This window comes from Cucumis sativus, chromosome 4, assembly GCF_000004075.3.
Source record: "Cucumis sativus cultivar 9930 chromosome 4, Cucumber_9930_V3, whole genome shotgun sequence".
Classification (NCBI taxonomy): Eukaryota; Viridiplantae; Streptophyta; class Magnoliopsida; order Cucurbitales; family Cucurbitaceae; genus Cucumis; species Cucumis sativus.
The window spans coordinates 1,812,303-1,836,563 of record NC_026658.2 but is presented as its reverse complement, the minus strand read 5'-3'; the positions used below and the strand labels follow the sequence as shown (position 1 = coordinate 1,836,563).

Below are 24,261 nucleotides of genomic sequence, written 5' to 3'. Positions count from 1 at the left end.
TCCCAAATCTTGGTTGGTTGCTTTGTTCATAGCAACGCAATTTCTTTGTACACGTGGCATCATCTTATCAGCCCTTCTTTTTCTTTCTCTTCCTCTTCTTCCCCCCAACCATCTCCATCTCTTTTTTCATTTTTTTTTTCATTTTCTCCAATTAATATCTTTCCATTTTCTTTATTAATTCTCGTTTTAACCTTTCTATACAAACTCTTTTTAACCTTCACGTTTATGATTTTACCTTTTTAAATATTTTAACCAAATTTTAGATTCCCAATTAATCTTTTTATTATATTTATATTCAACTTCAATCAAATGTTAATTTAGGCCTTACTAACTATTTGAGAAATAAGCTATGTCATTTTATTTTCTTACAGAGAACTTGCATATTTAAACGAATTTTAAAAATAAAAATAAGTTTTTTAAAAACTATCTTCTTTTAGTTTTCAAATCTTAAATTGATTTTTTTTTAAATACGATTAAAAATATATATATCGGACCATGATATCTATTTAGAAAAACTAGAGTTGATATTTGAAGCTAGAAAAGAGAGTGGTAGTGCTCTCTTCATTAGGTATAATAATGTTGGGTTGGATGCATTCTTTTTAGTTGAGTTTTAACCTCTTAATTAAAGTTGTAGCAGTGTTTTGATATATAGTTCAAATATTAACTATTAATTTGATTTCAATTTTGTATGAATTGTTGAGCAAGTATATATATCAAAATGCAATAAATACTTTTAACCCTTTCAAGTGTTAGGGATGAAGATGTGTGTTGTTGAAAATAACAAAACGAGTCACCAATATATTTGTTAATAATGTAGCCTAGAAGTGGGGTATTGATGAAAGGGTGGTCAAATTTTACCTAAAACTTTGAGAGTGGTAGGTCATGGATTCTATATTGTGAATCGAGACATGTCGTGTGTAGGTTGTAGGCCACTTGACTGGTAGTCATCAACCAAAAAGTTTGAGTTACAACTCTTCTACTGTCTTCATTTAAATTGTCATGCATCATCATGACTTGGATCATATACTTCATTCATACTTAAAACGTACAAACTTAAATGTTGAGTCCTTGCAAAGAGTTATTTTGTGTTTGATAATTTTTTTTAGACATTTTCAAATACACATATCGAACAAACCAACCATCGTTTTGAAAATAAATAAGTAATTGTTTATTTTTTTTAAATTTAGTTTAGAACTCAACTCTTTTACTTACACCAAACAAAAATCATGGTAAAAAATCGAGAAGAAATAGACATATTGTATGTTCGGATTGACTTTATAAGCGCTTAAATAACCAATTTGATGTAAGAAAAGTGGTAGTCTACATCTAACAATCACAAGAAATTTTCAAATAAGATTATCAAAGAAAGACGTTTTCGAACCTCTGTTAGATGCTCAATAAAATAGAAACCTCTATTGACACCTAAAGTGGACTCAAAGTGCCTAACCCTAAACCTCCAAAAATACAACCAAACTAACACTTAAGCCTTCCAAACTCAAAAACAGTGTCCAGCTTCACCCCTAAAGCCCAAAGAGATGGCTCACCTCAACTCACTCCTAAAGCCCCAAAAAATGCTCAATAACTCTCCTAAGGTGGCATCAACAACTCTATACAAATGGGAACTTCATTTAACATTTAGTTACTAAATACTAATCAAGTAGGAATCTTACCAAAAATAAAAATGTAAGTGGCCAATTAGATTAATAATATGAACTAAATGGATTGGGTGAAAGCATGTCCTTACCAAAGAACTCTTAAAAGAACCACGCGTGGCATGCGCCCTACTACACCCTTACCGTAACCATTATCTCAAATGGCAGTGGTGGCGAGGCTCAAACTTCTTTCACTCCCATCTTCTCTTCCCTCTCTTCATTTCCCCTCATTGGCATTCCCATCTTCTGCAGCAATATTTGCATCTCAATCCATCAACACCAACCCAAATTTCAAACTCAGAATGGCTTCTTCTTCTTCTTCTTACGGCAAAGTTATCGATTCACATCTCCATGTCTGGGCATCTCCTGAAGAGGTAAAATTAGATCATTCATTCTTTTGTGTATAATATTGTCAAAATCCCTCCAATCTTTGTTGTATAAGCATCAAATCCTGACTCACTCATCGTTCTCAAGGCTGCTGCAAAATACCCTTACTTTCCTGGCCAAGAACCCACCTTGACTGGGCATGTTGATTTCTTGCTTCAGGTATCTCCCTTCAATTTAATTCTCTAATTTAGGCTTTGACCCATCTTCTGTAATGCAAACGTAGTCGTAGATGTAAGGGGAGTTAGCGATATATAAGCAAATAATAGCATTTCATATGAGGCCCTTCTGGGTAAAACTAAAAGTAATATCAAAAGGGTTTCGACTGAACGGATAAAATTATGTTATGCCTATTGTGGAGTTGTGAAGAAGGTAGTTTCCGTGAGCCACTTAAATGATATATATCTATGACAATGATGATGAACACGACGGTGGTCCAATTTAGGGTAACTGCAGTCCATACTTTCAGTTAGTCCAACTCAATGTTAAATTCCAAGATTTATTCCTGACCCCATATGAAGTAATCACCATTTTCGAATATCAATAGTTTGTTAGTTTGGCAGTGTTCCATTTTTTTGGTTTACCATAAGGAAGCTATATTTAAAAACAAACGCTAACATTTACTCTCCCCTATCAGTCTATGGAAGAAGCAGGAGTAGATGGTGCACTTATTGTCCAGCCAATCAACCACAAATTTGATCACTCTTATGTGACCAGGTCAGTCCTGAGAGCTATTTATCATAAGCATGTTAGATGTTCAGGATATGCCACATGCCTTGAACCATGATGCAAAAATAATGTTTCTATTTCAATTAGGTTAAGCTTGCGCATTACATTTAGAAGTGTCTAAGCATGAATCCAAATAGTTTGTGACGTTAATCTAATTTGGTGAATGCATTTACTTCCAGACATAAATATATTGGTTTCTAAGAATGATCATAAAAGAAGCAGTTTCATAACTTCTCCAAAATCATCTCAATCTTGCTCATTTTACTTTGGAATAAAGAAAAACACTTTAAAACTAGATTTTCCTTCGGAGTAAGGAAGAGTGCTTTTGACTACCTTTTAGAGTTCACATGTTTAGTTGCATTTCTCAAAATCCTATATATAACTAAAACCACTTTGGTGCTTAGTACTTGTTTCTCCAAAAGATACTTCTAGTGATCTATTTTAAAATCGTACTAAAAGAATCTTAAACTCATCTGATAGTCTCTCTATTTGGGAATAAATGTTCTCATGGTTTAGGAAACTATACTGATGTGACATCCCAAAGTACATCTTCATTCCAAATCTTCTATGGACAGTGTATTAAATAAATATCCAAACAAATTCGTTGGTTGTTGCCTAGCAAATCCAGCCAATGATGGAAGTGGAATTCAGCAACTCGAACATCTTGTAACAAAGGTTTTGACTTTTTGTCTAGTCTCCTACAAACAACACATACTCCTATCCTAACTCAGCAAAGTGATTTCGATGTACTCTCTTTGTCCTTATAGGATGGATACTCCGCTGTTCGCTTTAATCCGTACTTATGGCCGTCAGGTCAAAAGGTTGCTGTGTGATTATTTTGAATCCGGATTGCTCCGATCTGCTCCCTACTTCCGACTTTCACTTCAATATGTTTTCCTAACACGTGCAATGATATTTGCAGATGACAAATGAGGTGGGGAAAGCATTATTCTCTACAGCAGGAAAACTTGGGATTCCTGTGGGTTTCATGTGCATGAAGGTAGTCTCAAATGTACCCTAATAGGCTTCCTATCAGTAATTTAGATATGACAAGAGTACATCCTTTCAGGGGCTAAGCCTTCATGTTGAAGAGATAAAAGAGCTTTGTACAGAGTTCCCTTCAACCACTGTACTGCTTGATCATTTGGGTTTTTGCAAACCCCCAGAGTAAGTCAACAAAACAAACTTGGGGTTTCTATTTGTTTTTAGTGATTTGTTTTGTTAAAACCCATGTCGCATTTTAACAACCCTGTGCAGAAATGAAGAAGACAGTCTTGCACTGGCCCACCTTTTGGAGCTAGCAAGTTTTCCTCAGGTAAAAGTGAAATTAAAAGTCTTTAGATAAGTACTTCATATGACGAAACATCGTCTGGTTTCTTCTCCTGTAAACCTGGGAATCAAATTGAGCCTTCAACATCCACTTTAAGGTTGGAATGTTAATTCAGATAACAATAATACATACTGAAAACTGAAAAGTATAAACTTTGTTAACAAAGCACATCCCTTGCAAAATCAAGATACTGATATAGGGGAAATATTTATCTCTGAGTCATCCTAAATCATCGTATCTATATTTCTATTTGTGGGCAGATATATGTGAAATTCAGTGCTCTATTTAGGGTGTCAAGAAGGCCATTTCCATACTTGGATTTGTCCCGCCTCCTCTCTCAGATTGTATCCAGCTTTGGAGCAAACCGCATCATGTGGGGAAGGTATTGGCTTCAGTTCCCCTGTTAAAGACAGCTTTGAGCATGAAGATATACTTCAAGAGTAAAATAATAATTCGAATGTGTCTGTTACAGTGACTTCCCATTCGTTGTTCTTGAATGCGGATATAAAGGAGCAATTGATGCAGTAACATTAATAGCCAATGAAATATCTCTTTCTTCTGGCGAGTTGGAGTGGATTAAAGGCAAAACTGTGGCTCATCTGTTCCAAAGTCGATGGATATCTTCTTAATCTATGTTCGAGCTCTCTAAACTAGGTTAAGCCTGGTCTTCTTGGATTTCATATCTGGATTTCCCAGCATCTTCATAATAGAGCAGAGTTGTAGGACATTTGTGTTTGCCACATAAAAATTCTTCTACCCCATTTTAACAATTTCGAAGTCCACATTTTAGAAAACAATCCAATTACCTTTTCCAATTTCATTGCAACTGTTATATAAACAAAATTACACCCACTTAAATCGATTTGGCCTAAATCTTTGATTTTCTTGTATGAGAATTCTATTAACTTATAAACTCCTTTTGAGATATTAACCCTAGAATGGAATATTGTAGCTTAAGATTTGAAGATGCTTTTTTACCAGTAGATATACACAAATTACATGTTGATTGAGAATATGGTGTAAACTAGAAGATAGGAGAAAGAATCATAACTTCCTCCACAACAAGCTTTCTTGACTAATCTTAAAAGAAGCACAAAGGTCGGAGAAAGAATCATTCGACAAGAAGAGCAAGAAGCTCTCTTGACTAATATCAAAAGAAGCACAAATATCGCAAAATTCAATCCATCTTCATATTATTTTTCAATAGCCTCCCAAATCAGAAAGGAAGCTCAAAATTTAAATAAATATTATAATTCATAGTAAAAAAGAGAAGAAAAAGAAAACCCAAAATATATCACAAATCACAAAAAATAAACAATTGAAAAACAATAAAATTGCTTCAAAATTCTTGAATAGAAGATAAAAAACACTAGTTTGGTGGCCGATACACTTCGTGTCATCTCCAAACTTGTATTGCTAGAGCTGCTACCATTAAAGTATAGACCACAGTTGCACTTCTCATCGCAAAATTTCATTTACAGGAACATCATCATCATCTTCTATGTGCTGAAGGCATTTTGTAATTCCAGAACTATGAAGTAAGGAAACAAGAGAACTTTAGGACCTCAGTTAAAGAATCATTACTAGAACAAAGGATATAACACTTTTTGTTTCATCTCATTACTATTGTGAAACTAGAAAGTTGTGTTCCTATTCTAGTTTCTAGATATCGTTATCTATATAATTAACTTAGTGCAAACATTATACTATCATTTACACGTAGAAGGTAAACAAGAAACATCCCTCGTTAGAAAACAAAACTAAAGATTTAAACAATTTACAACAGGATTCGTTCTAAAGGTATTGGAATAAGTGTAGAATCGATGGCAGAAAAAAAATAGATGGATGATGTGTGAAAACGGGAAGAAGGGATAGAATTAGATTGGAATGAATCAATCACATTACATTCCTTTCAATGGCACAGATTTACACAAGTCAGTTTTTGAAGAGTATAAACATAATTGCTTTACACGTTAAAAGGGTGCCAAAGAAGTTATTAGAGAGCTGCCACAAGCTCAAGAATAAAAGCAACAAGTGAACATGCATTGACATTACTTAGAATTCCATATCCGAACTTTAGCACAGGAGAATTATTCATAATAACAGAATCATTTACCACTTTTCTTTGTTTTGGGGGATTTTTCTGAGCTATCTGTACCGTTCCTCTTCTTCTTTCGCAGTATCTCACACAAAAGTGTCTTTTCTAACCTCTCAACCCTTTGAGACAGTGAGAATAGCAATTGTGACTGCTTTTCATTCTTTTCAAACAGCTGCGCCATCATCTCCATCATTCTTTTGTTGTCCATCATCATCCTTTCAAGAATCTCTCTACTCTGCCCATCCCCCTCTCTTTCTTCGATTCTGCTATCATCCTCTTCATTTGCACCACTCTCTCTTTCATCTACAGACCCACATTCTGCAACCCCATCGTCTGAATTTGGTGGGTTGTTCGATGAATCCGTCTGACTCACATCTTCACTCGCTGCCGCTTCAAGATCCGTGTCATCTTTTCCTGGACAGTTCTTCCCTTCCTCTGATTCTTGAGGAACTTCCGGATCAACATTAGATTCCACAAAACAAGCTTTAGATTCCTCAAGAATTGCTCCAGGCTTTGGCGCTTCTACTCCATCAGCATTCTCGCCATCACACTCATCAGCAGATTCGCGATCAACAGCTTCGGAATCACATTTAGCAGTAACGGGTTCGAGAGTCTCATAAATCACGTTAGTAGCTCCATTCGCAGCAGCAATTGAATCAATCTTCTCCTGTAACGCAATAGCCTTCTTGATCACCGCTTTCCTCAAATTCCTAATTCCAGAATCCACGCCTTTCACCGAATCCAACCTAAACAGCAAATTCATCAATATCTCACCAAACCTAATTCTCTCCTTAGCATCCTTCCGAACCAAATCGACCGTCTCTTCATTCGCAAGCCTCCTCTCTATCTCATTCACTTCCCTCTCAATCGCCACAACTTTCTTCAAGCTCTTCCGCACCAGAAAACCTCTGAACACCCTCTGGATTTTGATGGCCGAATCAAGCCTGGTATTTTCGGATTTGACATAACAGACAGGAATAGGAACGACCTTCGGCACCACCGGCACCGTTCGGCGATATACCGGAGGTTCCGCCATCCTCGGCACATGAAGACTCGAAGGTTCAAAAAATTTCCAGTGATTTCTGAAGAGGGGATGGGGACGCTCCATTGATTAGAGGATTGAGAGACAGAAACTTGTTTGTTTGTTGAGTGAATAGAAGAATTTATCTGTTGAAGATAACTGCAATTGTAATCTCTCCGATGGAGAAGAAGGGTTAGAGAGGATTGGGATATATAGGAGAAGAAGATGAAGAAAGGTTGGAGAAGAAGATTCGAAAATTCGAGAAACTTCGGGACGATGAATTTATAAAAGATTCGATGGGACAGATTCTGGAATCTTCTTCTGCCAACGTGGATCTGGAGAGAAATTCTTAATTGTTAATGTTAAGATGACGTGGCGGACTTTTCCGTAATTTGGAATTCCTTTTAGACAATTCTAAACCTTCTTCTTTTCTACTAACTACAATGTGTGGATCTTTCACAATCAAAATATTTCTTTAATCATTTGGAGTATTTGCTTGATTTAATTTAATGTTGTTTCTATAACATAATATGAAAAAAAAAAACAAAAAAGTATGATGATTGATATTTAGAATAATGCATGTGAAGTACAAGATTGAGTTGTGGAAGCATGAACAATCAACTTTTAATTGGCTTTGAGATAGATTGTGTGATGAAATGTTGATCTAATTATATATACATATAAACACTACAATTTTAGAATGGATAGGAATAAATAAATAATTGCAAATTATCTCTATCTAATATTATCTCTATAAATATCTAAACTAATTGTTTTTTTTTTTTTAAAAAAAATTGTCTTTTAAGATTTTCAAAATTTTCTATTTTAAAAAAAACTTCACTATTATTTCTATTTTGTTTAGATTAAGATGTTTATTTATATATACAATGATTATCAGTATTGGAATTTCATTTTAAATTTTTTAAAAATAAACCATTTTATTGTTGATTTTTAACTTTTAAAAATTAGGCTTATATAACAATTTCTTTCTTCTATCTTCTGTTATCTATTATTTTAGAAATGTCTTCAAAATGAGCCAAATTTCTTTAAACAAAAATGGCCACAAGAAAAAAAAAAAGTGTAATATTGGAAGCATTTGTTTGTTTTTACTTTTCGACCAAACTATTAATTATTAATGTTCAAATTAACTTCAACTATTCAGAATTAAAAATCAATCGGTTAGTTTCATTGATTTTATTCTTTGAAGTTTCATTTTTTTTAAGTTTATCGATTTGAAATTTTTTCAAACCGACCTCTCACCTCCGGCCAACTTGGATTCGATTTGATTGTCTCAGTTTTTTCTGTATGATACATCATTGATAGTAAATCATATATGCAGTTTTAGCAAAATATTTTAAACAATTCCATACGAAATTTGATTGAGAGAAGAAAGAATTTTGTAACTAAAACGAAACTTCATTAAAAAAAAATGTTCAAAGAAGTGTGGCCACTAGAACCTTTACAAGCTCTAAAATGAAACTAACTAGAAAAAAAGTACCATATGGGTAAACATAACGAGTTAGGTTTAAAACAACATTTCATTAAAATATATGAACAAAACAAACCAAGCTAAGCAATTGAATGAAATTTTAAAACAAACTGAAGATTAGATAACCTGCTTGGCCAATTAGATGAAATTCATTCTGTTCGGAATTCTTATTCCTGCTCTCTCAAGCAGTTCCCTGGAAGCTTGTTTTGCCATCACAATTACATCTTCCTGAGTTCATTCAAAATTTGAGTTCGTTAGACATGTTCAATCTTGAGACTACCAAGTAATTTTTTTGTATATCAAATTAAATCTAAAGCTATTTCTACTTGCATCATTGGGTTTAAAACAAGTATTCTACTTTCATTGTTTGGTTTCAATTTACAAAAACAAGTGTGAGTAGAGAATTTGAAACCTCGAGAATAAGAAATGCATGAATCAATGACTTGGATTGATTAGTAGATCGATTAAAAGCTATTGTGATTTGAAGTAAAGCAATGGTCATATTGTCTAAGAACAAAAATTGAAGTGAAATACCTCATTCACATTAATGATCTTCTTATCTTTCATTATCCACTGCCCATTACACATTACAGAGATGACATTTTCAGTTCTCATACTGTAGACGATGCAGGAAATGCTGCAATATCAATTAAGCAATGCCATCAGTTCCTTTTATAGATCTCGTGCTCAAAACTTATCGTACAAAGCTTTTAAGATTTAGAAGATGAAACATCCAAGTTTTTCTGAGAAGGAAATAAATACCTGTCGTGGGAAGGAACCATGGACCAAGAGGAAGGGTTGATCACAACCATATCCGCCTACAATCAAGTTAGAGCGACAAATCATCCTCAAACGTTTGAAAAAAAACAGGTTGCATTAATGGCTAAACCAGTAGAAATGCCAGTGGTTTTATTTATCTAATTTAACTCCAAAAAAATCCCTTTTTTCTTTATACATAACTTTGATACGCTTGGAATTACATTGGTTATTTAAATTCAAAATGGGTTAGTACAAGGTCTTGCACAACAACTTGTGTCCACACCCTCCCCAATGTGTCGTGCCACTTTTTTAAAAAATGGCGTGTTGCCATGTCTTGACCTTGAGTCTTGTGAGTATTTTCACATCAAAATATTGAAGAATTAATTGGCAGAAAAGTGGGTACTCACCTGAACATTCACAAATAATATTTAAACATTGTAACTGTTCGTTATCAGAATACCTCTTGTGGCTCCTACAGTTTCATTTAAAAATCACAGACCTAGTACTAGTGAAAATAATTCTTCTTAGATCATCAATGATTAAAACGGAACTTTTTGTCACAAATAATTTATTACAACTATCTGCCAATGGGCCTATATAATGACCAAAGACCCAGTAAGTCGTATGTTAAGCTCTGAAACCATCACGATTGAGCAATATCCACATTAGTTTCTACCTAAATAACACAGAACAAAAGAAGTAAAAATTGAAATGAAAATTGAAAGAAACATGCCTAAAGAAAAAATTACCTTCTTCCCAACTTCAAGTGATCCTATTTCATTATCCCAAAGTACTGATTTTGCGCCATTTATTGTCACCATTTGTAGGACTACTTCAGCAGGAAGAACAGAGGGATTGGTTGTTCCATTTGCATAAACTTCCCGGCCTTTATTAATCAGCGATGCAAGGTACATCTCATCAACTGCAAAATATTTAGACATTTAAATTGTCAATTCCCGTGTACTAATATGCATGGTGCAATGCGGAATTTTTTTTCAAGAAGAGTCCATAAAGTTGAGGTCAAGGTTACTGTGTTCTGATCAAACATTTTGTCTGCATCTTTTCAATGTTACATTTTTTTTTTTCTTTTTTCCTTTACACACACACACACAAGAAAGATTTCATTGATTAATGAGAAAGGGGAGACTCCAAAAGCCAATAGCCAATCAAATTTTTTCTAGGTTACATTCATCTCTGGGGTAAGACACTAATGCCAATAGACCCAAAATATGTACTCACTAAAGTCCATATGACAGCCAATATAAGAAGTTCCACTGGATTAACATGCGAGGGTGTGCCAAAATAATCCTTAAAAGTGAGGTGTTTAGAAGAGAGTTTGTCAGTTCTTAGTAAAATGCATGATTTGACAAAAAAAATTCTGTGGCCGCCTGCTGGCAGTGCTACTATTCTAACCACTAGATGTATAGTTAAAAGAATGCAGGCTTTTACTCTCTCATACTCAAAAAGTATAAAACCATCAACCTTCTTTTATCCCGTTAAATAATTTCTATAAACTAACACATGAAATAATGTTCAATTCATTAGAATTTCCGGACTGAAACAAACCTATGCTCATTCGATTATTTGACGGTGCTCCATCTGTTCCAATGGAAACACAAATACCAGCATCAAGCATCTCTCTGATAGGTGCAAAACCAAGCATTCTCATTGCAGAAGCTGGACAGTGGGATACTTTGACCCCATTCCTTGAAAGAAAACTAATCTAACAAGATATCAGTTAATCTTGATTCATAAAAGAATGTAATGAAAACATGGACATAAAAGTATTTATTAATCCAAAAGCATATTCTTGAATGAAACAGATGGCAATAAACAATGCCCAAAAGTTCAAATCTACTCCAAATGCTAAATTAGTTCAATTTAATCGAATACTTGATGGCATTTGATATTTAAGAATAAAATATTTGCGTTAAAATTTTGTACACATTTCAAGCAATTGCCTAACTAGCATAGATTTTTTAATAGAATCCATCAAAATGTTCAGCTTCAGATTGACAATGGACCTTCCCAAGGATGGCCCCTTTGGTTGTCCAAGTAACACCAAAGCACCATGTTAGGATTCTAACTCAAATATCACAATCAATCCTAACAAAAAAGGCTAAAACAGAGGTAGCACTCTGTTATTTATATTACTTTCAGTCAAATACAAGAGTTCAACAACAAAATATAAAAGGAAATAACAATGCTTACCCAGCACCTTTACAAGGAGGCTGGGATCTTCCTCTCCTAAAGCTCTCTGCAGCTTTTACGCAATAAAAGAAACCCTACCTACACAATTCCCATAAAGACATATTTGAGAAGCTCTAGCCATAGCCTGACCTAGATGAGATAAGAAAGCCGCTGAGCAAGGGGGAACCTAGTCCAACCGACAGTGACTAAAAGCCACAGCCCCAAAGTGAGACTAGGGAGTAACATAGCCTAGGTAGACCAGAAGGCAACTTGGCCTAAGTCAAGGCTAAAAATGGGAGACCAAAGCTTCCTGGCCAGGTTAGTCTCAGCTGGTAACCATGGCTGAGGTGAGACCTGAAACTGGCGCAAGAGTTCTAATATAGCATGTGACTCAAGATCACATTAGATATCCTAGATCATGTTAGATATCCATATTCTACAATCATTTTGTGTCATTAGTCATATTTGACGTAATTAGTGCATCTCATCACATCCTTCCTCGTTGTAGCTAAGGGAGCATCAAATCCATTCAAAAGCCTGCAAAGTTTACTATGATGCCCTACCAAGCCTCAACTTAGGCTGTGCTTGATGAACAACTTGGCAGGCTAAACACCATTAAGTTGCATCTATCAAGATTGGTATGCATGTTTGGCCCTACTTGCAATACAAACTATGACTAGCTGCAATCAGGACATGCTCTCTACTATATCAAAATTAGGTTAAACCCGAAACTTGTACTAGCTTAAACATTGGAGGGTATTCAGCATACATATATCACACCAATGTTCATGCTAACCTAAGATTCAACCACACTATGGCTTTGTCACTGCCAACCATGTTGGGCATGCACTTGATCGGTTTGGTCAACTATCCAATGGAAACCTTGCAACAACAAACTTTATAGCACAAGTAACCAAAGAATCTACAAGTTTTGGGTTGGAGTATGTTCCTACGTAGCTAGTACTTGAATTCCTTTTGAGGGACTAATCTTTTTATCCCCTTGAATGTCTTTTCATGTTTCTTAATGAAAAAACGAAAGCATTTTTTTTTCAAAAAAAGAAAAAAAGAACAACCAACAGCTTAGCTGTTGAGTATGGCTGGTTTGGTTCCACCAAACAATTACTAAATCCTTGTTTGGCTTCTAGAATTATAGTTTTGAACAATGCAGCACTAAACAGATGTTAATAGTTGAAAGATCTAGTAAGCAATATATAAACCAAAAACTTCCAAGAGATAATAAAATGTATGGAGCTTTGGGCAACCTTTCTTCTTCCATTCAGCTTATGAAAAACTGACTTTATAAATATTTTTGCAGAAGATGAAAATATGTACAGAAATAAGAAACCATGTAGAATGTCTAACACAGAGCTCGTAGAAACGAGAATGACTTCTCACCTCATTGTCATTGACCCAAACAGTATGTGCAGAAAGTAAATTGTTTCCCAGAAACTGTATTTTCTCCAAGTACGTAACTGTTCCATGATCAACTTTTCGTTCATTTATCACTTTCTGGTTCTCATAGGCTATTTCTGCAACATGCTAAAATGCACATAACAAATAAAGTCAAAATCAACAACTGATTGACCACTTTATCCCCACTGATAGGACATAAAACTAAATATAATTAAAATTCAATAAAATTTGAACAATTTTGAGACTGCAAAAGCATAAGTAAAGAAGATAGAAGTACCATGTGGATCCCGGTTTCAAGTTCTAATGCATTATCCCTTGTTTCAATCAATAGACGGTCTGTTGCATTCATAATTTGTCTGATACCAAACCATATTCTGATGCGCCCATCTGCTGTGTTATGGTGCTTCTTGTAAAGCTCCTTTTGAGACTGCCCTTGAAAATTGAAAATTCAGAAATTGTTAAATATAGTTTTGATAATTAACATACTTATTTAGAAGGACAGGGAGCAAATCACTTTCACAAAACCGAAAACAACAAAGTGACTTAACCTTCTGACCATGAACATAAAAACTTCTTAACCAATAATTTTATCAACGTAATTATTAAAAAATTTACCTCTCTTTCATCTTCCAAGTCGCAAGGTAAACTCCGGAGAAACATTTTGATAATTTTCAATCAGCATATAGTAGCAGTTAGTCTAGGATAAAGCTAATCAATTAATCTGTTATCTACACAAAAATTCTCTAAAAGCTTGAGGACTTGAAAGTCATTAATGTCGAAGTTTAAACTAAATACTAGCTCTACATTGCTAATCATATGAATGAACTCTACTATTGTTAAAGAAAAATGGTAAAAGAGAGAACCATTAATATATAAAGTTAAACATGATAAACCTGAATGCAATCATCAGTTGTTACAGCAGCCCAAGGAGCTGGCAACCCTTCCCCACAGTCCATTATTGACTGAGTTAAGCACGCCCGTAAACCCAGCAACTCTACAGCCTTAGCCATTCCAGATACATGTTGACCCCCTGCCTCAGCGAAGCATGTTACCTGAATAGATATATCACGTTAAATTACTAAGTTTCGTCCCTGAAATGTTCCAGAACGGTGTACAAACATTTAAGTACTGTGTCATTCACATATTTTAGAAACCTTCTAGTATGCTTCTAAATTTTGGATTTTATGTAAAAAATCATCCGTTAACCTAGAAAGAAATGCTCCAAGATAAAGGCAAATCATCTAAGGAATTTTTAGAGTCTGCTATTTTCAGCCATAGTTTCTCTTTTCTCATTATAAACTAGAAAGATCTTGAAGGGCCCTTTTGTATATCCTTGGATTTTTTATTCAATCAATGAAATTACCTTAAAAAGAAATTCCTCCATTAACCAAGTTTAACACGAACTTAAAATTAGCAACAACAAAAAAATACGCATAATCAAAGGCTCAAAAAATATTTTCTAAACACATAATTTAACCTATACACTTCCTTCATCAATTACAGCGAAAAAGTATAAGAAAGGAAAAGAACTGGAAGCAGAAACGCAGATACTTACGCCCGAATGAATGAGTTCAATACCACAAAGTAAAGTGGAAATGTAGGAATCTTCCTCAGTCATGTTGGATTCGTAGGGCCAAATACGATGGTGCAACCAAGTCATCAAATCCACATCGTCGGCTATGCTTCTCGCCAGCTGCTGAGAAGTGTGGACATGCGTGTTAATAAACCCTGTGGTTTAGAAGGGCGATCAAGATCTCAGATAACAGCGCTGAAGTCAAAAGAACCCATTGAGAAAATTGAAAAAGTTAAACTCGAAGATGCAAAGAGAAAGACCCGGGAGCAAGATTTGAGAGTGAAGATCAATAATATGGTGAGCAGAAGCAGAGAATTGGTGGAGAATTTCGGAAGAGTGACCGATGGCCTTGATTTTGTCACCGGAGATAACAATTCCGCCGTTGCGGAAGACTCGACTGTGGGAATCCATGGTGATGATGAGAGCGTTGTGGAGAAGAGTAAGAGAGTTGAAGTTGGGATTGATCTTCGACTCCATAGCTTCTTCACACTGCTGCCTGCAAGCTTCCATTTTTCCACTCTCACGTTGACTTGTGGATCTCTTCTATAAGAATTATTACTTTTAGACACATTGAGGATGAAGAAAGTGATGTTAGAATCAAATACTTTAGATCCAAAATTATACGAAACCTTTTTTACCCATCCACTTTCTTCTACCATTTTTTAAATCAATTCCACCGAGTCCTAATTTGATAAGCATTTGATTTTTATTTTTTATTTTTAAAAACTAGGTTCGGTGACGAGTGGACTTAAACTCAAGGGTATCGAGAGGAAGCATAGGAGAACATGCATCCCAAAAAGAAAAAGTTAGTCCCTCTTAAAAGACCATCTGTGATAAATATATACTAATTAAGAAACAATTGAGTTATTGCAACTTAGAAGTACATTAAAAATAGTCCTACTTGATCGGATCACACCACACTATCTCTTAAAAATCATCTTGGAAAGTAAAACCAACTAGTTGAAGGTTAGGTCGACTAATGGCTCGCATGTGCTACCATCAATTGATTTTTTTTTTTGTTGTCACTTTTTATAAGTACTTTTTAAAAACTAAACAAAAATTTGAAATCAAATGCATTATTTAACTTTTATTTTATTGCTTAAGATTTTTCCTACTTTCTCTTCCATGTTAAACCGATATTTAAAAAAACAAATTAAGTTTTGTAACTAGAAAAAGTAGTTTTTCAAAACCTCCTTTTCAATATTTGAATTTGCTACTTGAAATTAAAATTGGAAGTGAAATCTCAAAACACTAAAACATATAAGCCAAATGGTTGTGTAAAAGGTTTATAGGTGCCACCTAGAAAGCAAGTAAACTATCATCGTTCATATTGAGTATATAAAACATCAGCCTTTGACATTCTTTTTTGTTTTCTTGACTTATTATAATTTGCATTCACAAATGATTCCATGGTGATTGAGAAATTAAATAAAGAGAGAATTCGAAAGGAAAATAAAGGAAAGAAATACGTGAGGATCACAAACAAACTTATTAGAAAAAAAAAGGTCAACCTTTAACGAACAAAGTGCAAAATTAGTGGCCAAATTAAGGCATTAATCCTTCTGTTTTTGCCACATTTTCTTCTCCTCCATTAATCTTCACCAAAACACACAAACTGATTTCCCCTTACAGACACGAATCCCCAAACACTCTTTTCATTTCTCTCTTCTTTCCTTTCATTTACCTCTCCATTTCTCCATTTTCCTCACAATCCCCTATTGTTTTCTTTTTATTCATGGAGAAAAACCCACCCCCAGAAAAGTCTGATAGTTTTTCTAAAAATTTCAATAGAAGAATTGCTAATTTGGGCTCACCTCGTCGCACTCCTGACGCCACCCCCGTCGCTGCTGATGCAAGTTCCGAAAAGCTTGCTGCAGATAGAGATGATGATGCCTTCATTGAAGACCCTCCTTCAGAATCTGATACCCTATTGATTTTCGAAGAGGTTGATCAATTCCTTGAGACTTTGTACAATGTTGGAGATGATGGATCGAATGTAGTCCATGAAATTCCGAGTTCGGTTCATTCCTTGTCCAAAATGGTGGATTCCATGATCTCTAGATACAGTTCTAATAAATATCCGGCGAAGCTTGGTAAAGATCCCGACAGGGATTCTTGCTTTTTCGAAGCATTAGGTCGGATTGCCAAGATTGCGATTAAATTAAGTGAATTCCCTACCAGCACTGCTTCCATTCCTTCTCTAAATCGGACCACCACGGCTGTACAGCGAGCGATGTCGTTATTGGATGAAGAATTCAGTACCCTTTTAAAAGAATGCAAATATCGGGAGCTTGATTCTAAATCGGACAAGAAAGCATCTAAGCAATCGTCGTTCAAAGCAATCAACGAATCAACAGATCAACAAAACAGCACTGTATCTGAATCATCTGAGCCTGATTCTGCCAGGGAAGAGATGTTCCCCTCTTTTTCGCACGACACTGTATCGTACATGAAAAGAATTGCCGGAACAATGATCACTGCCGGCTACGAGAAGGAATGTTGTATGAGTTACAGCTTCCTACGGCAGAGCTCGTTCAAAGGAATATTGAACCAGCTTGGGTATGAAAATATTAGCATAGACGAGATTCAAAAAATGCAATGGGAAACACTTCAAACGGAAATCGACAAATGGATCGCCGTCGTAAAGAAATGCTCAAAATCTCTGTTCCCAGGTGAGTGGAGGCTTTGTGACTCTGTTTTCACCGATCATCCCTTCATTTCTCATACGTTATTCAGCAATTTAACAAGAGCAGTAGTCATCAAGCTTCTCAACTTTGCAAACGCCGTCGTTTTAACAAAACGATCGGCGGAGAAGATGTTCAAATTACTTGACATGTACGAAACCATCCGCGATTTAGTTCCGACGATCAATGGCTTCCCTGAAAATTGCAGAACAGAGCTAATTACCGAAGCGGAAGGGACAAAAAACGGGATAGGCGAAGCAATAGTCGGCATTTTCTACGACCTAGAGAACTCAATCAAAAGTGACAACGCGAAAATTCCAGTTCCAGGAGGAGCAGTTCATCCATTAACACGCTACATAATGAATTACCTAAAATACGCTTGCGAGTACAAAGAAACCCTAGAACAGGTGTTCCAATTTCTCGACCCTAAAGTCGAAGAAGACCGACCATCAAGAATGGACGAGAACGACGACGCATCACCGAGAAAATCTCAACTCGCAATTCAGATCGCAATGGTAATGGAACTACTCGACGCAAATCTGACAATGAGATCAAAACTATACCGCGACGCATCTCTTCGGTACATTTTCCTGATGAACAACGGAAGATACATAGTACAGAAAATCAAAGGGTCATGTGGAATTACGGAGTTGATGGGGGACCGTTGGTGCAGGAAACGATCGACGAATCTGCGACAATACCATAAAAATTACCAGAGAGAAACATGGAGTAAGGTGTTGCAGTGTTTAAACCACGAAGGATTGCTGGTGAACGGGAAAGTATCAAAGCCGATATTGAAGGAGAGATTCAAAAGCTTTAACGCCATGTTCGATGAAATACACAAAACGCAAAGCAGTTGGGTGGTAAGTGACGAGCAGCTTCAATCGGAGCTTAGGATATCAGTGTCGGCGGTGATGATTCCAGCGTACCGTTCGTTCGTAGGGAGATTCAAGCAGCATTTTGATGCGGGAAGACAATCGGAGAAATACATAAAGTATCAACCTGAAGACATTGAAGGTTTGATTGATGATCTGTTTGATGGAAACACTGCGTCTATGGGAAGAAGAAGAATGTAAATTTTCATTCCCATACACTTTCTCAATTTCTTTTTCTTTTTTCCTATTTTAATTTTCTTTCTTTTCCTTTCGATTTATTGTATTCATAATTTTTTTTTCCCTCTTATTGTGATTTATTTATTTTTCCCTATTAAGAGAGGGGAATAGAACGTTCAAGTTGAAGGCAGACTCTTTTTCACCTTTATTCATTCTTTCTATCTTCGGTATATTTTTGGTATGTGTGACATTAATACACAATTATAAAAAAGATAAAAACTATTACGTTAAAATTATCAAATAATCAATAAATCATTAACCTAAACTTTCTACTTTCTGAAACAAAAAAATGATTATACAAGTAGAAATGTATGAAAATCTAAAACTTAACACACAAGTTCACTTCTCAAAGTATACTTTCCAATTCTCCAAAATTATAACCCACCAATTTCCGCCGAAGGCCAATGGAGGACTACAAATGCATAAAAATCGAGCGACAAAACCCAAACTCCGGAGTCTTCCATCTCCGCCTCCATCGTCCATCACACTACAACGCTCTCACAACCCAACTCTTCACCGAACTTCGTCAAGCCTTCTCACATCTAGACCAAAACCCCGATGTCCATGTCATCATCCTATCTGGATCCGGCAAACACTTCTGCGCCGGAATCGACCTCAAATCCACAGCCTCTAACTTCGAGAAGCATCTATCGGAGGAACGGGGACGAGCCGGGGAAAGAATCCGACGGGAAATCAAGTGGATGCAAGAGTCAATCACGGCGATTGAGGAGTGCCGGAAGCCGGTGATAGCAAGCATCCATGGAGGGTGTGTTGGAGGAGGAATTGATATAGTGACGGCATGTGATTTGAGGTATTGCACGGCGGAGGCGGTGTTTTCGGTGAGGGAGGTTAAATTGGCGATTACGGCGGATCTTGGGACTTTACAGAGGCTGCCGAGAATCGTAGGGTATGGGAAGGCGGCGGAGTTGGCGTTGACGGGCCGGAATTTTTCGGGCTTGGAGGCTAAGGAATTGGGCTTGGTTTCTCGAACTTTTGATTCTATATCGAAGCTTCAAGATGGAGTCCTCAAAATCGCTGAAGGTAATGAAATTCTCTATACTAACCAATTTTCCTATGCCTTCTCTTTTAGTACCACTCTCATTTCTTACTAGTTTAATATCTTCTGATTAATCTAGTTAAATTAGTGGTTAAAGCATATGATAGATTGTTGTGTAATGTGTATGAGATTGGGAAAAAGGAATGAAAAGTGGATGGTGAATGCAGAAATAGCATCATCATCTCCATTGGCTGTGGTGGGAACAAAGGCAGTGCTACTAAAAAGCAGAGACCTAAATGTAGAACAAGGGTTAGATTATGTTGCAACTTGGAACTCAGGGACTCTACTCTCCGATGATCTCAAAGAAGCCATCTCCGCTCAAGCTAGCAAACGCAAACCCAAGTTTTCCAAGCTTTAAGATGGAGAGAGACGTGAACACTTCATCTCTTCATCAAGAAACTCAAGTTAGGCCTCTTGCTCTCAAAGCAGCTACATCCTACATTTTATTCTTGATTTCTTGTTCTCAATAATAACATGAAATACTATCGTGTATGTGCCTTTTCTTTTCTCAATCACCTTTGGTTTTTCTTCTTCTTAGTAAAAACCAAAAAGTAAAATTGAATATTTCAAGATCCATACTATGTACATTCATTACCTAGGACGATAAACGATGCAAGATCACATCGATTGTATTTATCATTCATTACATAGGACGATAAACGATGCAAGATCACATCGATTGCATTAAATCCAAGTTGTTTTGGTTATTTTCAAACTTGAACCTTTTGTATGTCTTTAACACATAGTCCAAATATTAATGTTAGTCAAGGGTTCGTAATTTATTTATATAACAAGCACTTCACTTGTACAATAACATTAACTTTATTGAAAATAAAATATGTTTATTATTTTACAAACCATCAATTTTAGAACATAAAATCTAATCTAAGAATACTAATGTAGTTTTAGAAGCTTTTTAAGTACTAATGGTTTCAAGCAAATAGTCAAACAAATTCATCTTAATGTTTTATATCAAACCTCCTAAAAAACAATTCATTAATCTAACTTCGACCAATTTATCATAGACACCATCAAACCAACTTAATAGTGAAAAGAAAACATGATCTTGATCAACGACAAAAGAGATCAAAAAGTTCAATCTATTGAAATTTTGTATAAGTCAAATCGTTTACCAAAATCAACCTATACAAAACAAAAGATGATTAAACAAAAGATGATTAAAATAAATTAAAAATGGAAAGAGAAGAAAAGATGAAGTTTTTCCAAAATTAAGCATGAAGGCAAAGAAAGTTGAAAAGGGTGGTTAAAAGTGAAAAGAAGGGAATGATTATCCATCCCTAAATTTGTTGTTTGAGAGGGAATCTAGCAATTGTTTTTCCTTCTCTTTTCTTCTTCAAAATTCCCCATTTTTCTCTCATTTCTTCTTCTTCTTCCATCATCTTCCTTAACGCTCACGTCAATTTTCGTCGTCTACCTCCAATTTTCTACCTTTGTCGGTCGCTATTTGTTTCCCTTTTTCCTTTTCCTCTGGACTCCCCCAATAATGCTGGCTCTTCATTCCCCCTTCCAAATCTCCAATGCCTCCACCACCGCCGATCACCTCCTTACCCCCACCTCATTTCCCCTTCCCCCAACCCCAAGGTATGCTCTTCTTCTTCTTCTTCTACAATCTTTCGGTTTCTTGCATGCCTTCGCTTCTTCTTCACATTTTTGTTCTCTCTTTCAATCTTAAGAGCCTAACTTACTGGAAGATCCCAATGTATGGACGTCTAAATTCTTGGTGATGGGTCATAGAGGATGCGGGATGAACATCTTGCACTCCTCTGATTCTCGTTTCAAATTCATGAAGGAGAATTCCATTCTGTCCTTCAATGCGGCTGCTAAGTTTCCTGTTGATTTCATTGAATTTGATGTTCAGGTCAGAGGATTTTTTTTTTTTGTTTTTTTAATGTCTATTATTTCATTATTGTAAATTCTATTTGTTGGTTGCCGTCTAATGGATGTGGAATGTTCTTGTGAAATTATCGTCGATTACTCATTTGATTCTCTTTTTTTCCCTTTATTTTCTTGTCTTTATTAGGAAGAAGTTCTTAAGAACCAATTTTTGTAGGTAACTAAAGATGGGTGTCCAGTCATTTTCCATGACTGTTTGATTCTTACTGAGGAAAAGGTTAGGCCCTTAGTATTTTCTGAGATGACGTTTTCCCTCTCTTCAATTTATTGAACTGCTAAAGTGACTATTGGTTTGTGTTAGGGTGTTATTGTGGAGAAAAGAGTTACAGAGCTCATGGTCGAAGAATTTCTTTCATATGGGCCACAACATGATCCTTGGAAGGTAAGAGATTTATATCTTTCCTTCCCATTCCACCTTTAGGTTAATTGGGGATTGTGAAATATGAATGTCTAAGGGTGTGTTTGGTTTAAACCACTATAAATAGTTTTCGACATACTTTCAAGGTGTGTTAAACCGTTTTTATCGGCCCTTTTGTATTGAAGAACGCTTTTTTCTCTTGTCAATCCATAAAGTTTTTGTAACTTTGTTGTGTTTATGAGAAATTCAGATAGGTAAGCCTCTATTTAGGAGGACAGTAGATGGGGGAGTATATGAGTGGAAAGTTGAAAACGATGCACCGCTATGCACGTTGCAAGAAGCTTTTGAGAAGGTTGAGCATTCAGTTGGTTTTAATGTAGAATTGAAGTTTGATGATCTTATAGTATACGAAGAGGAGCAACTTGCTCAAATGATCCAACAAGTCTTAGAGGTAGTTGCTTTGTCAAACAAATGCACACCAAGATTCTGTAAGAAATGATATGCTTATAAAAGAAAAGCTTTCACAGGTAGTGGAAATGAAGGCCAAGGACAGACCTATTATATATTCTAGCTTTATACCTGATGCTGCCCAATTGGTTAAAAAACTTCAGAGCAGCTACCCAGTAAGATCATTTTCTCAGCTTATTCTATTTTATATTTGCATTTTTTTCTTCATATTCCATTTTTTATAATGTTCAGCAACTATGGAGGCTGTATCGACTTGTAAAAACACTGTCAATAGTCTTTGACCAAGAATAATAAAATATTTGCTAAAGTCTGTCACAGCGCACATGATAGCATTGTAGGAAGTTCTTCACCAAATGAAGAGGAAACTAAGTATCATTAGAGGTCTCTTTACATTCACCTGATCTAACAGGTATTCTTCCTGACGAATGGAGGGTTGAAAATTTATCCTGATATTAGAAGGAATTCGCTAGAGGAAGCCATTAACGTGTGTATGGTGGGAGGTTTGAATGGAGTTGTTGCTGAAGTCACATCAATTTTGAGAAATCCTGCTGCAGTTGATAAAATTAGAAATGGAGGACTCTCACTTATAACCTATGGCCAATTGAAGTAAAATTTCATATTTGTCTTCATGCTTTTCTCTGTCTGAGTTGCTTGAAGTTCACTATCAAACATATATACTCCTGCTGTGCAGTAATCTTCCGGAAGCGGTATATGTGCAACGTTTGCTGGGCATTGAAGGAGTAATTGTTGATGTAGTAAAAGAGATCGCAGAGGCAGTCTCTAATACCATCTCTTCTGAGCAGGAAGAGAGCTCGCACGAGCAGCAAATGAACATGAAGGCCAGAACGAAACCCAACCTCTCCCAAAAGAGGGCTTGCTTTCTACTGAACGGCGAGCAGGGATGCTCACAAAACATAAGTTTAAGTTCGCATATTGATAATATAATACAACTTTATCAATGTAAATAAGCAATGATCTTGATAGCTGTGGCATTCGACATTGATAACATTATTCATGTTTATCAATGCATGTAGATAAAACATTGACATTCTTACACTTTCTGTACAATAAAATGTAGAAAGAAAAACCAAACGTTGGTTTCCATTCTCACTTCCAGGAGATTTTACTTGCAACGTTTTCTTTTCAGTTTACATTTTAAGTTCAAATTTAGGCATCAAGAAATTACATTTGTTAGTACAAATTTTCCACTTTACCACAGAAAGATTGTTCCACTTTATTTTAGAGGTCAAGAAATTTAATTTAGTTATGTAACTATGTTCATCTCCAACAAATTTTAGTTCAATTCCTTAGTTGGATTTGCTATTTTTCTTTATTAGACATTTTAATCAAGATGAACTTTAGTATTTTTACTACCAACCTTAGCTTGTTCATTGCATGCTTATCATAAAACCCACAAAGACCTTGCTTATATGTATACATATAAATATAGAATTCAATTTTTACAAGTCATCTAATTATTATTCCTACGTGACATAATATACAATTGAATAATCACTTCTCAATACTCACACGATACATATACTTAAAATTCTCATAATTTCAACTCAATATTATTATTAAAGAAAACTTGTATATTGAAATTTAAAAAAAGTGGAGTTATGATATTGATATTCTTGAAAAGTAATGATGACATCTAGAAGCCAATTAATTAGAAATATTTTGATATGTAAAGTCAAAATTCCTATGTAATTTTAGACTATATATTACCCCTTCATTTTCGTTGATTACCTTGTTTGCTTGTAGGATCATATAATCATATTTTAAACATTATATTATATTATGAATATGAAAACAAATTAATAATCGAGCATATACGGCAGCCGCAATAAATAATAATCAACATTATTTTTCAATATTATTCTTTAACCATAAAGTTTCTCTTTTAATTATATTCATCACATTAGTTTGATTAATTATTAATTATAGTTCTTGTTTGGACATAAATTCACTGTGTTCGTTTCCAAAAGTTGAACTAGTTTGGGATCGATTTTGTTAAAAAAAATTGAATA

The 24,261-nt window shown here is 35.4% G+C and overlaps 6 protein-coding genes across 8 annotated transcripts; 4 read left to right on the top strand and 2 right to left on the bottom strand.

Moving 5' to 3' along the window:
- The first annotated feature begins 1,767 nt into the window (after positions 1-1,767).
- On the top strand, positions 1,768-5,011 carry LOC101220161 (2-pyrone-4,6-dicarboxylate hydrolase). The gene is made up of 10 exons (XM_004152255.3): positions 1,768-2,026; positions 2,127-2,198; positions 2,674-2,753; positions 3,341-3,440; positions 3,533-3,586; positions 3,688-3,765; positions 3,835-3,932; positions 4,023-4,080; positions 4,356-4,477; positions 4,568-5,011. Exons 1-10 carry the CDS (start codon positions 1,814-1,816, stop codon positions 4,722-4,724), a joined length of 1,032 nt encoding a protein of 343 aa, XP_004152303.1. The 5' UTR covers positions 1,768-1,813; the 3' UTR covers positions 4,725-5,011.
- Positions 5,012-5,261: 250 nt separating this feature from the next.
- LOC101216203 (BAG family molecular chaperone regulator 6) lies at positions 5,262-7,521 on the bottom strand. Its single transcript, XM_004152072.3, has 2 exons — positions 6,212-7,521; positions 5,262-5,626 (listed from the first exon to the last, which is right to left on the bottom strand). The coding sequence occupies exons 1-2, from the start codon at positions 7,299-7,301 to the stop codon at positions 5,595-5,597; spliced, it is 1,122 nt and encodes a 373-aa protein (XP_004152120.1). The 5' UTR covers positions 7,302-7,521; the 3' UTR covers positions 5,262-5,594.
- A 1,088-nt stretch (positions 7,522-8,609) lies between these two features.
- LOC101216449 (5-methylthioadenosine/S-adenosylhomocysteine deaminase) lies at positions 8,610-16,590 on the bottom strand. Of its 2 annotated transcripts, XM_004152073.3 has the most exons (11): positions 16,453-16,590; positions 14,899-15,181; positions 14,621-14,793; positions 13,959-14,117; positions 13,343-13,492; positions 13,048-13,191; positions 11,029-11,185; positions 10,212-10,384; positions 9,466-9,521; positions 9,238-9,340; positions 8,610-8,931 (listed from the first exon to the last, which is right to left on the bottom strand). In XM_004152073.3, exons 2-11 carry the CDS (start codon positions 15,146-15,148, stop codon positions 8,842-8,844), a joined length of 1,455 nt encoding a protein of 484 aa, XP_004152121.1. In that variant the 5' UTR covers positions 15,149-15,181; positions 16,453-16,590; the 3' UTR covers positions 8,610-8,841. The 2 variants fall into 2 exon arrangements, with proteins under 2 accessions (XP_004152121.1, XP_031740508.1); XM_031884648.1 differs by lacking the exon at positions 16,453-16,590 and having other exon boundaries at positions 14,621-14,761; positions 14,899-15,312.
- On the top strand, positions 16,043-18,586 carry LOC101220402 (exocyst complex component EXO70B1). The gene has a single exon (XM_004152256.3). It carries the CDS (start codon positions 16,374-16,376, stop codon positions 18,396-18,398), a length of 2,025 nt encoding a protein of 674 aa, XP_004152304.2. The 5' UTR covers positions 16,043-16,373; the 3' UTR covers positions 18,399-18,586.
- A 138-nt stretch (positions 18,587-18,724) lies between these two features.
- LOC101216694 (delta(3,5)-Delta(2,4)-dienoyl-CoA isomerase, peroxisomal) lies at positions 18,725-20,212 on the top strand. The gene is made up of 2 exons (XM_004152074.3): positions 18,725-19,475; positions 19,659-20,212. Exons 1-2 carry the CDS (start codon positions 18,839-18,841, stop codon positions 19,847-19,849), a joined length of 828 nt encoding a protein of 275 aa, XP_004152122.1. The 5' UTR covers positions 18,725-18,838; the 3' UTR covers positions 19,850-20,212.
- Positions 20,213-20,725: 513 nt separating this feature from the next.
- On the top strand, positions 20,726-23,350 carry LOC101216924 (glycerophosphodiester phosphodiesterase GDPD1, chloroplastic). Of its 2 annotated transcripts, XM_004152075.3 has the most exons (8): positions 20,751-21,093; positions 21,186-21,370; positions 21,563-21,622; positions 21,707-21,787; positions 22,014-22,214; positions 22,291-22,386; positions 22,641-22,837; positions 22,923-23,350. In XM_004152075.3, the coding sequence occupies exons 1-8, from the start codon at positions 21,030-21,032 to the stop codon at positions 23,197-23,199; spliced, it is 1,161 nt and encodes a 386-aa protein (XP_004152123.1). In that variant the 5' UTR covers positions 20,751-21,029; the 3' UTR covers positions 23,200-23,350. The 2 variants fall into 2 exon arrangements, with proteins under 2 accessions (XP_031740509.1, XP_004152123.1); XM_031884649.1 differs by lacking the exons at positions 22,641-22,837; positions 22,923-23,350 and adding an exon at positions 22,540-22,584 and having other exon boundaries at positions 20,726-21,093.
- The last annotated feature ends 911 nt before the right edge of the window (positions 23,351-24,261 follow it).

Coding starts and splice junctions, on each gene's coding strand:
- LOC101216694 (XM_004152074.3), top strand. CDS start 18,839: ATGGAGGACTACAAATGCATAAAAATCGAGCGACAAAACCCAAACTCC. Junction 19,476..19,658: donor AGTCCTCAAAATCGCTGAAG/GTAATGAAATTC, acceptor TGGTGAATGCAG/AAATAGCATCATCATCTCCA.
- LOC101216449 (XM_031884648.1), bottom strand. CDS start 15,297: ATGGTAGAAGAAAGTGGATGGGTAAAAAAGGTTTCGTATAATTTTGGA. Junction 13,192..13,342: donor TTGAAACCGGGATCCACATG/GTACTTCTATCT, acceptor TGTGCATTTTAG/CATGTTGCAGAAATAGCCTA. Junction 11,186..13,047: donor TTTGGGTCAATGACAATGAG/GTGAGAAGTCAT, acceptor ATATCTTGTTAG/ATTAGTTTTCTTTCAAGGAA.
- LOC101216203 (XM_004152072.3), bottom strand. CDS start 7,301: ATGGAGCGTCCCCATCCCCTCTTCAGAAATCACTGGAAATTTTTTGAA. Junction 5,627..6,211: donor CCCCAAAACAAAGAAAAGTG/GTAAATGATTCT, acceptor CTTACTTCATAG/TTCTGGAATTACAAAATGCC.
- LOC101216924 (XM_004152075.3), top strand. CDS start 21,030: ATGCCTCCACCACCGCCGATCACCTCCTTACCCCCACCTCATTTCCCC. Junction 21,623..21,706: donor TGATTCTTACTGAGGAAAAG/GTTAGGCCCTTA, acceptor GGTTTGTGTTAG/GGTGTTATTGTGGAGAAAAG. Junction 22,838..22,922: donor ATAACCTATGGCCAATTGAA/GTAAAATTTCAT, acceptor CCTGCTGTGCAG/TAATCTTCCGGAAGCGGTAT.
- LOC101220161 (XM_004152255.3), top strand. CDS start 1,814: ATGGCAGTGGTGGCGAGGCTCAAACTTCTTTCACTCCCATCTTCTCTT. Junction 3,441..3,532: donor TCGAACATCTTGTAACAAAG/GTTTTGACTTTT, acceptor TTGTCCTTATAG/GATGGATACTCCGCTGTTCG. Junction 3,587..3,687: donor TATGGCCGTCAGGTCAAAAG/GTTGCTGTGTGA, acceptor TGATATTTGCAG/ATGACAAATGAGGTGGGGAA.
- LOC101220402 (XM_004152256.3), top strand. CDS start 16,374: ATGGAGAAAAACCCACCCCCAGAAAAGTCTGATAGTTTTTCTAAAAAT.